This window comes from Stegodyphus dumicola, chromosome 2 (assembly GCF_044657685.1).
Source record: "Stegodyphus dumicola isolate Sdum_Otavi_A_Nest chromosome 2, ASM4465768v1".
Classification (NCBI taxonomy): Eukaryota; Metazoa; Arthropoda; class Arachnida; order Araneae; family Eresidae; genus Stegodyphus; species Stegodyphus dumicola.
Window position 1 is genome coordinate 63,768,102 of NC_140769.1, and position 14,886 is coordinate 63,782,987.

Genomic DNA, 14,886 nt, shown 5'->3' on the forward strand with positions numbered 1-14,886 from the left:
GAGAGATGTGTGTGTAAGATAAAAAATATGTAACTATAAATTTTGCTTTACATTAAGCAATAGTTTCCTCTCTTTTTATTTGGGTATTTCTCCTCTATACTAAAGTAGTAATAACTTTTCCCAAAGTACATCTTTCAAAATTAATCCAATTATGTAGTCATGCCTGCAATGTGATGAAATCTCAGCCAATCAGATTAAATAAAGTTTAACTATAAATACTATGGCAATTAACTGTGCATTCCTTTTCTCTCTGCTTAACTTGTTGCTAGCAAACATGCTTTTCAATGTTAAGATGTAAATTGCGATATACAATAAACATTGGGTGCATCACATGCCCAAGAATTTTTCAGTTAGTGCAAAGAAATAAATGTAATCTTTTTGTCAGTGGTGTTAAATTCCTTTTTTGTAAGTCTGCTCATTGAGGTTTCTCCGAGTAACTATGAGGCAGATATGCATCTCATCATCAACAGCTGAATCTACGCTGCTTGTAATTAATCCAGCCTCCCAACTTATACAATTTATTTTATTTTATTTTTCCTCTTTGAAGGAAAAATAATGTAAGATTTAAAATACAGGGTATGGCAGGGAACTTCCTTATTTGAAATGTGCACCATCTAGTCACATTTATTCCGAGAAGAGTGAGGTGGTGCTCATTGAAAAGAGCTATGTCTTAACATTTTATGTCGTATAGGTGTAGTACCGATCATGCAGTGAAGGAGAAACAAGCGCTTGTTAAACATGGAGTCGTACTTTTCAAAGTACTGCATTTTCATCCATATAAATTGATAGTGGTGCAAAAACTTAATCTACATGATTTTCTTTCACAAAAAAATCCGATACTTATCTTGACAATATGCCTCGTGTTCTTTAGCGATGAGGCTTATTTTCATGTTTCCAGTTGCATGAATAAGTGCAGAACATGTGCTACTGGAGTGGCGTGAATCCCCGAGAACTTCATGAGAAGCCCCTCCATACAGAATATGTGAATGTCCAGAATAGACATCATTGGACCATTGTTTTTTGGAGAACATTTCCCTGGATGCCTTATCTCCTTACGAATAGTGGCCAGAGCACTCACCTGATTTAACCCTGTGTGATTTCTTTTTCTCGAGCTATCTAAAATCTCTAATATCCAAAGACCCTGACTCAACTGAAGAACAATATTCAAGCTGCTATCAACATACCCATTGATATGCTGGTAAAAGTGGAAAGAAAGTTCAAAATTCGACTCTATCAATGCATTGACCAGAACGGAGGCCACTTTAACAATATTTTTAAACCAAGTGTCTCTCTATAACTTGGGGAAAAAATTGAACTGTTATCGATTATACGATTTGTTTTATTCATTTTTAAAATAGTAGCTTCCCTGCCGCATCCTGTACGAAAGGAAATGACTATTTTAAATTAACAATAGACCTTCTAATTTCTGATTTTTTTCATTTAAATAAATCACCCTTTAAAAGTCCAAACTGCACCATTTGTGTCATCAGTTTTATAAGGAATGCTGTGAGCTTTTACCCAATTACCATTTTAAACCTTAATAAAGGAACCAAACCTATCATTTCAATCTTCATCAAACCTTCAGCTGCTTCATACGCACTTATTTTACTTCTTGTTCTTGCTACACAAGCATGTAATTAATTGCTTGGCAGTCTTTAATCTGTTGTCTAAAAGTGTAATTTGTTTTATATAATGCCGTGGGGTGGAGATTGTACCCATAGTGCTGTGCTGGTCAAGAAGATATTATATGTTATGAAATTAAGTCATCCAAAAATAAAATGTTTAACTCTCAAGATGGTTATGCTTTTCTTAAGTACCAGTCATCTAGGCAGCAGTTTTAAGCTATCTCTATTGCTATCCCAGGCATAACTGAAATAACTGATACCTTCTGTAGTCAGCTCTCTTTTTACACAACTGAAATATTATATATGTAGGTGTTTGATATGTTGTTGCTTATGCTCACTTGTCTGGCATAGCCAGCCCAAGCCCGCAAAATTCCTCGTGGCAAGAAGCACTAGTATACACCTGCCGTTGGCAACAGCCTTGATCAGTCACCCCCCCTCTCCCCAAGTTTTGATGGAGTACATCCGAAGGTGGTGGGTCCGAGGATTTCTCCCCCTCTCCACCAAACCACACAAAAATACTTTCAACTTGTCGCATATTTAAAATGCCACCATGCCGCACCTACACTATCCATATTCAAGTCCAGGCCCTTTGGTGCGACAATCAGCGATGCTATACTGATTGGGTGGCAGGTGTTTGATATTGCCAATATTGATAAAAAGAAGGGGCACGACTAGATGTTATAGCAGTCCCATATATGAAATTTCAACCTTCTACTGTTTTTTAGTTATGCAAGATATGTACAGATGTCACAAAAAATGTTCTTTTTAAATCCATTTTGATATCCCTTTCAAAAGAAGAGTTCATAATTCTGTCTAGATGTACAGACAACCTGCAAAAGAAAAAATTTTCCGAACAGATTTGGGATATTTCTGTTGAACTATACATGAATTTTTTCATAATTGCAATACTTCCTTTGCTTTGTACAAGAAAGTAAAAATAATGTTCATGTTCTACTTGTAACATAAGAAAGATTTAAAGAAAAGAATTAAATCTAAAGAAAATTTTAGTAACCAGTTTGATTGTAGTTGGTTTTCCATACAGTAGAAAACTAAAAGTAAGCAAATATGAAAGTATTTTGATTTCCATATTTACAAAATAAATCCTTACTAAAAGAAAAATAAATTTCATTTGGACAAAGCCGTGAATCATGTTGCGCTTTCATAATCTAAATATCCTAGAAAAATCTGTTGTGGCACTTGTGCTTTGACTGTTATAAAGTTTTTTTTAAAAAAAATAGATGCGAGTCAAAGACAGTTGACAGATTACATAAAGTAGAATAATGGAAGGGGAAAAATCCCATGATAAACAAATTGTCTCTTGCCTTAAAATGTTACTCAGTAGTTTAAAAAAAGGCATATACTGACAGAGGGAGGACATAAGTAAATCTTGCTGTATCAGAATCATTCAAAGGTTTCTTTTCTTTTTTTTTTTTAAATCTGTAAGAGTAAAGAAATGTATGTTTTTTAATGTAACCAAAAAAATTAATAATAATGCAAACAATTTCTTCAATCCTGTGACTTGTTTTGTTATCTAGATTGAATGGAGAATTTTACAGAATAGGTATAGTTTCTGAAGATCTTATATATAACAGCCAAGTATCTGCCGAGGTACCAGTCAATAATTACCTGTTATTCATCATGTTTACCTTCACAAGTCGTAGGTTGATATACCCTGTCCATCTATTTTGTAAAACTCAAAGAAAGCACCAACTATGCTTCTCTGGTAAGCGACCATGTTTTAAACTATGCAAATACACTCAACATCACCAAAAATCCAGAGTTGCCAAGTCTTCCAAATTCTGCGCGAGTCTCCTGACTTTCTTTTATTAAAATTTCTCATGATTTTTATGTAGCTTAGCTTAATACTTCATTATTTGCTCCATCCGAAAGCGCCGCTTCTTCTCTAGATGCATATAAAAAAGACCATAGTCATTTCATAACTGAGCTAGGGCATGTGTCTGTTTCTGTTTTGTGTATGAGCATTCGAAAACATAGTATTACAGTTCTCCATTTAGAATGAAGTGCTGCTGCGGATCATCTGGCATATATTCGCTGCTAAGCACAACGCAAGATTGAGTTTTTTTATTTCATTCGTCTTGCCAGTGAGGCTGCATAAGTTTCATGTGCTTCACAGAAACAGTTTAAGAAACTGCAATTTTTAGTCTTCATTATGTCTACAAGAAATATAAAATACTCATGTACTTTTCAAAAATACACAGATTTCCTCCTATTAGTTTGTCAAGGAAATGTAATATTGCAATGTGTATCGTTTGTCATTGCATTTTTTTTATTTCGCAGAGGGGAAGATGCTAAGAACAACGTCGGTTGTACTGAGAAAAAAATTAAATTTCTCTGTAGAAGCAAAGGACTAAAAGGTTATTGTTTTTGAAAATTTGTGTTCTTTAAAGAACCGTGGGAAACTAATCTTCTGACATTGTGCCGTTTTCTAACTGGAATCATTTATTATTTCACACACGAGTTATTATCCGACTATGACACATTAATGAAATTATACAATAGATAAGGTATGAATGTACATGATTGGTACAACATGATTTGATCCTGCTTAATTTCATTCATATAGACAGGTACTTGGCGATGTAGAAAAATAATCCAAAATGCGTGAGTAGATTCCTATTTTCACTGTGCTGTTCATTGTTAGGACCTCCATGCATCACATTTCTGCACCATGCTTGAGAGAATCGCAGCTGCTGGCCTCGTCGGCAAACACCATCAGAATCGAAAGGCACACTACCCTTTCTCTCTTCGTCAGGAGGAACCCTCTGCACAGTTACATAGTTCACCTTTTCTGCCCAGCGCAATCACGAACAGAAAGAAGTGCAAATTCTTATTTCCAACAGTTATTAATGTAGAATGTCTGTTCTCTGCCTGAGCACAACCTGCCATTGAATGCATCGGATCATGCTGCAGCTTTTTTAGAAAAATGTTTCCCTGCAATAAAATTGCTAAGAAATACTCTAGTCTAAGGACAAATACGGCTGCAATTGTAGAAGAAATGGGTTCAAGAAATTACTATGAAAGATACATTTTCAGTTATTGATTGCATTAAAACAGTTGTATTCAGCTTGTGTGCATGGAAGCAATGCATTTTCTGATTATTGTAAGTTTGTCTTATGAAGAACAAATATTTTTATGTTTTTGTCATCGAACCTAACAAAGCTTTTTGCTTTTTTTAAAAAGCTCCATTTTGCCATCATTCAATATACCTAACACAATTCCACTGTGCAGAATTGCATTAATTCATGTTTTGTAGTCAGTTATTAGTGATCTGGTTAAAGTGTTATTTAATGATTGGGGAACTGATTATTTTTCTATTATCAGAAGACTCAAGTAATGAAACTTTTTTTTAACATGTAAGTATATTTGCATTTAAGAAATAATAAATGAATGTTTGGGTATTAATCAGTTACTATTAAGTTAATTATTAAAAAATATTTTTTCTCTCTACATTTTTTATTTAAAAAAAATTGTCATTGAGAAAATTCTCCTGATTTTTTAATGTCATAGGTTATTAAGTATGAAAATCTAACAAGAAATTTATTGTGTTCCTGAAGACAATTACTGCAGTTTCTTCCGTTGCTAAATTCTAAAAGCCCGTGTTTTAAAATTTAAGGCATAGAATATCACTGTTGTTAATATATGCTAAAACTAGGAATACAACAAAAAGGACACATGAAAATGGTGATATTACTTGTCTGAAGATTGTTATGAGCACAGTTGCCTGAAGAACCATTATGCACATGGTTGACAGAGTTTAGCACATTCTGGAAATTTCATGACTATTGAGATGGTTGTGCTGATATGCAAGTACCCAAATTTCTTCTGTGTCAAACAGATCATCCAGGTGTATATTTTAAAATTCAGTTTAAGGTAATAGTTACCAGTATTTTTCTGTAAAAACCATTTGAATAGAACTAAAAGATCACATGAAAATGGCAGTGTGTCTTGCTAAAATTTAACTATTATGCACATTATGAAAATTTAGTGACTCTTACTAAGGGTGGTTACATTAATATATAATTTGCATCTTTTTTTTAATGTAGCTGGACTAGCAACTGCATGCTGAGTAGCTGATGTATTTATAACGAACACTCTGTTGAGATATTTATGTGTAACAAAATACAATTATTGTAGGTTGCAGGATAAATGGAAAGAAATGGGCAAAAGTGAGAGTGAAATTGCTGATGCCAAAAGTAAATTCACCGAAGCTGTTAAAAAAGTCCTTCCAAAGGTTGGGGATCTACAGTTTTTCATGGGTATGTTTTATCTACTGTAGGTACTTTAGAGTGAAATTTTTTTGTATAATGTGTAAAGTTTTAAAGTGATGTTTCATAATTTTTTTTTAATTTAAGAATAGAATATTTTCTGTGAAATAGAATCTATTTATAAATGGTGTTATTTTTAAGAAAAAATTAACAATTAAGTTTAATCAATGCCAATAGCTTCATTTTACAAATTAAAAGCAGTAATATTTTATTTATAAAATAAATCTTGTACAAAAAGGGAAGTGGCAGTATCTATTAAAATAAAAATATTAAGTCAGCATGAAAGCCTTCAGTTATAACTTTTCACATCATTTGCCAAACGGCATTGCCATTTTTCTCTTCCTTAAAAACTACTAAAATAATTTTCAGTGTATTTGATTTTCATATAATTTAAAACAGGAAAGCTGAAATCAACCCAACTCCAGGTGTACTTCATTTTACTACACATACATATCAAAGATTTGAAGCAGTTACACATCAGGCCAGTCAATCAGTGCCAATTTTTTATTATGTTTATTCAGTTCACTAAAATTAGCTTAATATGTTTGCTGCCATGTACGAAAATACTCATAGTTTGCAAACTAGATTTACTTGCCAGCTATGAGAAAACTATTGTTGGTCCCCTTGCCTAAATCACCGAATACAATTATTGCCATAGTAAATGCATGCAGTATTTATTCATTTAGCCTGCAGGAAAGGACTAAATACTGTTGGCATACTAAAATGAATTGTTTATTTCTCAGTGTGTAGATCATTTATTGCTCAACACTATAAATAAATGTTTTAGGGCACACTTTTTAATTTACCTGGGAAATCTTATGAGCAAACTGAGTAAATTCAGAGACTCGTGCAGGACTAATAGAAAATAACATATTGTGCCTGAGGAATTTTGCATGAATGTGCAGAAAGAATGAGTATTGTTTATCTATTTCTAAGTTATCTCTGTTGCCATAGGGAGCACAAAAATATTTCATATGCCACCTACAAGTATGTGTGCAAATTTAGTTACTGTGAAAAATAATCTGTTATATCTATTTTAAATAATAGAAGAACAGAAATTTTAAAAACATTAAAAGCAGGTAGGATCTTGGTGAACGAATGACCAACACAGGGTTTTATAAAACAGTCGAAATTTCCTAAAACTTACGAGGAAAAAAAAAAGTATTTTCTTGATTTTATTGCCAAAATGGCCCTGGTACTTTATACCTGTGTTTATTATGTACTTTTAATATAGTTCTTGGGTTTAATTCAAGATGCATGTATAAGGACATAACAAAAAAGGTTGTATGCACCCTTGCCAGTCAGTGTGTTATTAGATTGTATGGTTTTTCATAAATTTGCTACTTTTGATAAACCTGTACTGCCAAAATTTGTCTTAAAACCTTTCCAAATTTCCACTACTTATAAATTATTTTAATGTATTGTAAAATGTGAATATGTTAATATAACATATCAGTTAAAAATAATTTATAATGAAATATAACCTTTTATTTAAGCTTAAATAAAACCTGGCAATCCTGCAGTTGTAGCCTGTGATCATATGTGCATTCAGTTTTCAACACTAGTTGCTAGTGTCCTCCATGTTTAATATTTTGGGGATCTGTGAGAAGGCTTGTGAAAGTTTTAATTCAAATTGTAGCTGCTGTGTTAAGTGTAAATGTAAAAAAAAAAAAACAAACTTAGTGTCAGCTTACAAAATGCTTGGCTTAAAATACCCATTTTTGCAAATTCTAAAATAAATGAAAACAGACAAGACAAAATATTATTGCAAGTTATGTAGATGTGAACTAAGGAGGCATAGATTTAATTAAGTGGGATACTTTTTTTAGCATTAAGAAAATATTGCATTTGAAAACAGAATGTTCAGTGTGTTTGTTCTATGTGTTATTTCAAACATTACCTGATTTATTTTTAAATGAAAAAATTTTAGAATACTTATATATGCAGTCTAAATAAAACAAAGTTAAGATTGTAGACGAGAAAACAGAAATGTCTGTTCATAATTGAAATAACTATCTTTGTAAAAAAAAAAATATAAAACCTTATTGAATTAAAAAAAGTCAAACAGTTTTATATCTCCAGTTCTACTGGGCCAATTGACGAAATTCAATTTTCATGACGTTTTTCATATCTCGAAATCGTGACTTATAGTAGATTTATATACAGCATTGTTCTAATATGCATATTTTGACAAAAAAATCGGACATTTTCTGAAACGACATGCCAATTTTTTTCCATATTTCAATTCTACAGCTCAAATTCTGCCAAGTTTCGTAAAAATTGCACGAGTAGTCTTGAAATTTTAGGCTCCTTAATTGTTAATTTAATTTGATATAGTAGTCTTGAAATTTTAGGCTCCTTAATTGTTAATTTAATTTGATATATATTTATTAATATCTCTTTTTTATTAAAACTTAATTCCTTCTTCCAGAATTCAAAATTTAGGTTCATTCAAAATAAAATTCATCCATTTTTTACAATTTATTTTTAAATAATTTTTATAAATTTTTAGCATCATCCTAAATTAGATGTATTTCTAAGTATACCTACAAAATATTAGTTTTTATTGAAAATGTCCTAGGATATAAATGAATTTACATATTAGCACGTTTTGAAATTTGGTATATTTGTTATAAGCGTAACACCAAATGTGGTTTACGCACCTTGTTAAAATTATTTGAAATAATGAACGATGACTTTTTTCTGCTCGTTTACAATGAAAAAAAGGAAAGGAAAATAGGTTGCTATAAATTAAGTTCATCTGGTGAATTCTTGATGCAAACTGAAAAAAACGTGGCAAGATAAATATTTTAATTTCTTCATAAATTTTGCACCAAATTTTACAAAATGTCATTTCAGAAAAACGTAAGATTTTGTGTCGAAATGCCTATCTTAGAATGCTGCTGGATGTAAATCTAATATATATCTTAAGTCACGCTTCCGAGACACGAAAAACTCAATTTGAATTTCGTCAGTAGAACGGGAGATATAAAACAGTCCCCCCTTTCCCCCCTGTTAGTATACAACAGTGTTAACAATACAAACGTAAGAAAGATCCGAACAGATATAAACAATCTAACTGAAAAATAGAAACCTAAATTAACTTAGAACTAATTTAAAAAGAAAGTGATTCAGACAATGGAAATTAGCAACCTGGTTTTAATATTTCCATCAAAACTGTAATATATGTAATAAAACTAACAAGAATTGAATTACACTCTTTCTAACTTATTAGAACCCCTTGGAACTGAATTTGGGATTAAGACACAATAACACGCCGAATAAATACTGATTCAGAAGTCAAACAACAAAAATCAGTGTTAGTCCTGTGAAAATTTTGTGAATTAACGCTGATTTTTGTTGTTTGACTTCTGAATCAGTATTTGAATTTGGGATATCAAAAGTCATGAAGACCTCGCATACCACAAAAATTGTTACAAAAATTGCACACTGTCTGATGTGCTACTTTTCTATTCTTCTCTTGCTATTTTAGCTTAAAAATTTCTGGCAACATTTGCATAATGTTCAGGGTGTCCAGTAAAGAACTGATTGAAAAGAACAACAGGTATATCTGAAATCAGCATGTGTAATTGAGGTTTTCATAGCTATATAAAAGGTTTTTACACCTCTATATAAGCATGATTTACAGCTTTGGCTCTGTCTATGTAACACTCGGATTTTTAGCTCAGTGACACATCACTGTGACTTAGTCCTATCTTCTTCATTTTGGTATGCAAGTAGAAAGTAGTCAAGCCTGCTCTGCAGCAGTCTTTGTAATGAACAAAATCTTTCAGTTCTCTTTTTCAGCCATATAAACGACAATGCAGTAAATATATTTCAGATTTATGGATCTTTTTCATCAATTTATTTCCTGCAAACCATGTAATTGTACTGCTTGTAAATTAAAACTACTTTTATTACCACTAAGCTCTTCACAATATATTCAGTTTCTCTTAAAAGCTCTCTGCTAAATCCCCCCCCTTTACCTAGGCTTTAACTTTCCATACATTTTAATAATCAGTTAATTAACAAAAAAATTTTTGTTTTTCCATGTAAACAGAAGTTACACATCTTTCTACCGAAATTAAAAAGAATTGTCTTTGAAAGACATCAGTAGGTGAGAAGTATAAAAACTAAGCATTTTGTGCCAGGTCCTCAAATCGAAAATGAGATCTTCAAAATTTAAATCAGACAACTAGCTGAATTGTAGATGTTGCAGTTCAAAAAAATTAAAGTGGAAAAGGAGACATTCTTAAAGGAAAACAAAATTACTTATCCAAAATAATTAATTTTGCTAGAAGCAAACAGAATGAGATATTTAAGTTTTTTAACAACTAAAAATGAAGGTACTGCTTTAAACATTAAAATTTTGTCTCATTAATACAATGTTATTAATTGTGATGCAACTTTAAAAATGTGATTGAAATGTTAAATGTGTACTATTCTAAAACTCTTAAAATATCACCAACATCCATGAATCTAAATTTATCTTACATGCTCATTTTAAATACATTTAGGTGAAAGTTCAAATCCTGATGGCCTGGTTGCCCTCTTAGACTATCGTGAAAATTCTGAAGGCCAGGAAACCCCTATAATGATGTTTTTCAAACATGGTTTGGAAGAAGAAAAAGTTGTAAGTTGAATTTTTTATGTTTAATAAAATGCTATGATGGATTTTTCTTAATTCTTTCATATTATGTTCCTTAAATGTCATTCATTTGCTAATTCCATTTTTCTTTCTTTACAGTAAATCTTTTTAGAAGAGATTTCATCAGTTCTAATTTTTGGCTGTACATAAAGATGTTGGAAAAACCTGCGCTGTGCCTTTAATATATTCTTTAAAATTACAACTTAATGTTGTTTTTGATTAACACGTGAAAATTATACAAGATGTATGAATTGCACGCTAAATCTAAAGGACTAAAGTTTGAAACTGTTTCGAATAAATTAAAAAATACATACTGTGCGTAATTCTCATTAAATTGCCAAAAAGAAGTAAAATCAGAAAATTGCTGGAAAGAACATGTATAATCAATTTTTTTCTCTTGGAATTAAATTATCTGCTTTGCTGGAGAATACTTACAGTTGGATTTGAAGCTGAAAAAGTAATACACAAAATTTCAAATTTATAAATTCTGTGTAATAACACTTGCATATTAATATCTATAAATAGCAAAGATTGTTCATCTTTATGTAATAAATTAAAAATTACAAACTATGTGTTATTTCTATGGATACTTTATACTTTTTATATATATTAATATAATTTTTAAATTACAAGCCAAATAAAAATATTTCAACATACCAAAATGCTGTAAATTTTATTTCATTGCAGATTGAGTAAATTGGCGTACCATGAATCAATGTTCTACTTTATCAAAACTTAGATGTAAACTAGTAGAATACACTCATGTCCATAAATTAAGGATAATTCAGAGTCACGCGGAAATCGAACTCTAAAATAAATATATCACCTGTAAAATCACTATGCACATCTTCAAGAATCATATGCAAATTTCAGGAAGTAACCAGATGACACCGATGGTACGTCACAATGACGAGAGTATAAGAGAGTGATATATAAAGAATACAGGCGAAGAAGTAAAATTCTTCGCAGGCGCTTTATAAGCATTTCAGTGCAATAACCGAATAGTTATGAGACAAAGGACGCATTTGGATGATTTTTTACATGGTAGAATTATCAACCGTCTGGAATGTGGGCGTACCCAATTGGAAGTATCAGACGAACTTGGAATTGCCCAGAGTGTCATCTCCAGGCTTTGGCAACGATTCCAAGATGATGGTAATGTGAGTAAACATTACAGCACAGGTCGCACCAGAGTTACAACGCCAAATGAGGACTGGTATTTGGCAGTTACTGCCAAAAGAAACAGGCAAAGCACAGCCTCAGACCCGTCTCGTCAGCTCTCTTCAGCCACTGATACAACAATTTCAAGGCAGACCGTGTACAGACGCTTAGGGAAGATTGTCTATATGCTCACTGACCTGTCAGATGCATTCCACTTACTGCAACTCACTGTCGCCTGCGGTTAGCCTGGAGTAGAGAGCATGCATTGTGGACACCGCAACAGTGGGCATGTGTGATGTTTTCCAACGAATCCAGGTTTAGCTTGCAGTCTGATTCTCGCCGGACTTTCATATGGAGAGCTCCAGGTACCCGTTATCACCAATAAAACATCATTAAACGACACTGTTACGGTGGTGCAGGAGTGCTCGTTTGGGGTGGAATTATTCTGGTTTCCAGAACTGACCTGCATGTTCAAATTGGAACCATGACAAGCCAAATCTATCGGGACGTAATTCTGGAACAACATGTACTTTTGTTTCGGGGCGCACAATTTGTGTTTATGGATGACAATGCCCGTCCTCACCGTGCAAACATCGTAAGTGAATGCCTTCAATCGGAGGATATCACCCGTATGGACTAGTCAGCATTCTCATCGCTCTTGAATCCAGTAGAGTGTGTGTGGGGACATGCTTGGCCGATGAGTTGCAGCCCATCAACCTCCTCCTACATGTCTACCGGAACTTCGGAGAGCATTGCTTTTTGAGTGGTGTAATATCCCCCAAGATCAGATCGATAATTTGATACTCAGCATGCTTAGGCGTTGTACGGACTCTATTGCATCGTCTGGAAGACGTACAATGTATTAACAATCATACCAACCATGTAACATATAGCATCTTTTTTTCGCTCCTTACCTTTTGTTTAATAAAAAAAGCTTTACAAATAAGTCAAATTTGTTTTGCTTCTAACTCTTCCTTTGCCTGATTTTGCATTATCCTTAATTAATGAACATGAGTGTATATACTTTAAGTAAAAAATTTGATAATTTATCTTGATAAATCATAACACTATTATTAAATTTTCAAATACCGAAATGCCTATTTATGCCTCCCGTCAACTGAACTACACTCAAGTGCATGAGATAGGTGAATTTGCACATTATGTTGAATTTCCAAAAAAAAATAATGCATAGATTTTTAATAAAATTTGGTATGAATACACATTTGGTACAGAGAAAGAGATGTACTATTCAAACATCAGTGAAGCTCATAATGCAGGGATGTCCTAAATCCACATTTTGATATCAAACTGAAAATCAGTCTTAATATGGGGTACCCCTTTCACAGCCAGATGGGTCGTGCAATGTAATGGCATACTGGAGAGGAGGCAGTTGAAGAGTCCTGGTTGTTTCTCAGAGGTGGATGGAGAGATGAAGTTTCCTTCCCAAGAGCATCCCAGATATACTTAGGATCAGATCTTGCTGGCAAATATCCTTGCTTTGCTGTCTCTGTTTTCAAGGAGCCGTTGTCAAACACAAACAGGGTTGGTCACCCAACATAATGCATGCTAACCCATTAAACCTACATCACTGTAATGATCCTTTTCCCTGATGAGGGAGTGATGGTATCAATATTCCAAGCTCTCTCTAAGATACACTTACACCAAGAATCAGTATCATTCCAGGCTGAATCTCGACTCGTATGTAAAAAGCATGGTATTTCATTGAAGTCTGGTCCAAGTTGTGCATGTTCTCTGCACCATGCTAAACATGCTGTCTTCTTTTCTGCTGGGAAGCAAATAACTGGTCTTCAGGCATACAGCCCTATCTCAAGCCACTTTAGAACATAAAACTCTGGTTCTAATGCCAGTATACATACATCTTGCGTTTGAAGCTATAGCAGTATATTTGGTGCCAAATAATCCTGATTTGTTTACAATTTTATTAATCTTGTCCAGGTCTACTCAGTAAGAATCCAGTTCATGAAAAAATTTCTATGAACTGCAGATGACACTGAGTGTTACATTGAGCACTAGCCACCTGCCCTTATTACTGGCCTGTCTCCAACCTGCTGATATCTCATTTTGTCTATACATTTGCAGCTACTCATTTTACCCAATACCTTATAAAATTTACCCAAGTCTTACTAGAAATGCATCGAATATTGTGAAGGAGCGCACAAATTTCATTAAACCCCTTGTGTTCTTATCACAATCAAAGCTCTGCAGACATGCACATGTAGTGTTGCATAATTTTGGGGGGGGGGCATAGTTAATACCTTTGGGTCAGTACTTTTTTATAAAAATTGACATAATTAGTAAATTCTGTTAATTTTGCTGACAGGTGTATATGTGTAATGAAACAATCTAGCATTACAATAGGGCATACTTGGATGTAATGAGTATTTTTTTAACACACATGCATCTATTATCTCTTCCTCTGTCATGGTTGCTTCGTCTGCGTTTTTTCTCTCAAAACAAGAGTTCTGTCAGATGGCAGAAAAATCCTGTATGCATGTAATGAACGATTGTGTTAAATGTTAATCCATAATGAACAACAACTTGGCAGCTGAGGCAGATAAAATATTCATCTTTATTTTAAAAAACATATGCCTAAGAACAACCTGGCATGCTACTTGTGCCCCATTTCTAATAGCTTTGCTGCAAGAAGTGACACACAAACAGTAGGCCAAAGTGCAGTTGTGTTGAGGATGAAATCTTAGTTTTCTTGTTCTTGATGCATTTAATTGAATAATTAATAATACTGCTGTAAAATTATTTGGCTGTTAAACGTTTTTGTTCCATTTACATCATCAGTATTGTGTAAGAGTCATATGGCATGATCAGGAAATGATGCAGTGCATTTTTAGAATATAGTGGGGGAATACCAAATTAAGCATTAAGGGGTTATTCCTAATTTAAACTATTATTTCATATATATGTGGCCATTTGCTTTTACAACTCATCCGCCTTTTCCTAAATCTGGCAACGGCTACAGCAGCAAGATACTTCTTCAAGCTGCGTGAGAAAATGAAAAGAGACTTCCATTCCGATGAGGTTATGACGTGGTGATGGATGTAACTGAACTATGCCGCTCGACGATGTTGCTTGATGATGTAATTCCGTTTCATGATGAATAGAACTTTTTATCTTACTTCCTTTCACTCTG

General features: G+C 33.2%; 1 protein-coding gene across 1 annotated transcript in view; it reads left to right on the forward strand.

Moving 5' to 3' along the window:
• Tctp (translationally controlled tumor protein) overlaps window positions 1–11,221 on the forward strand; it is a 35,441-nt gene extending 24,220 nt beyond the window's left edge. The window contains exons 4-6 of the mRNA XM_085810720.1: window positions 5,781–5,902; window positions 10,429–10,544; window positions 10,659–11,221. Coding sequence (XP_085666846.1) covers window positions 5,781–5,902; window positions 10,429–10,544; window positions 10,659–10,661 — 241 coding nt within the window. The 3' untranslated portion in view covers window positions 10,662–11,221. The remainder of the gene's footprint in view (window positions 1–5,780; window positions 5,903–10,428; window positions 10,545–10,658) is intronic.
• The last annotated feature ends 3,665 nt before the right edge of the window (window positions 11,222–14,886 follow it).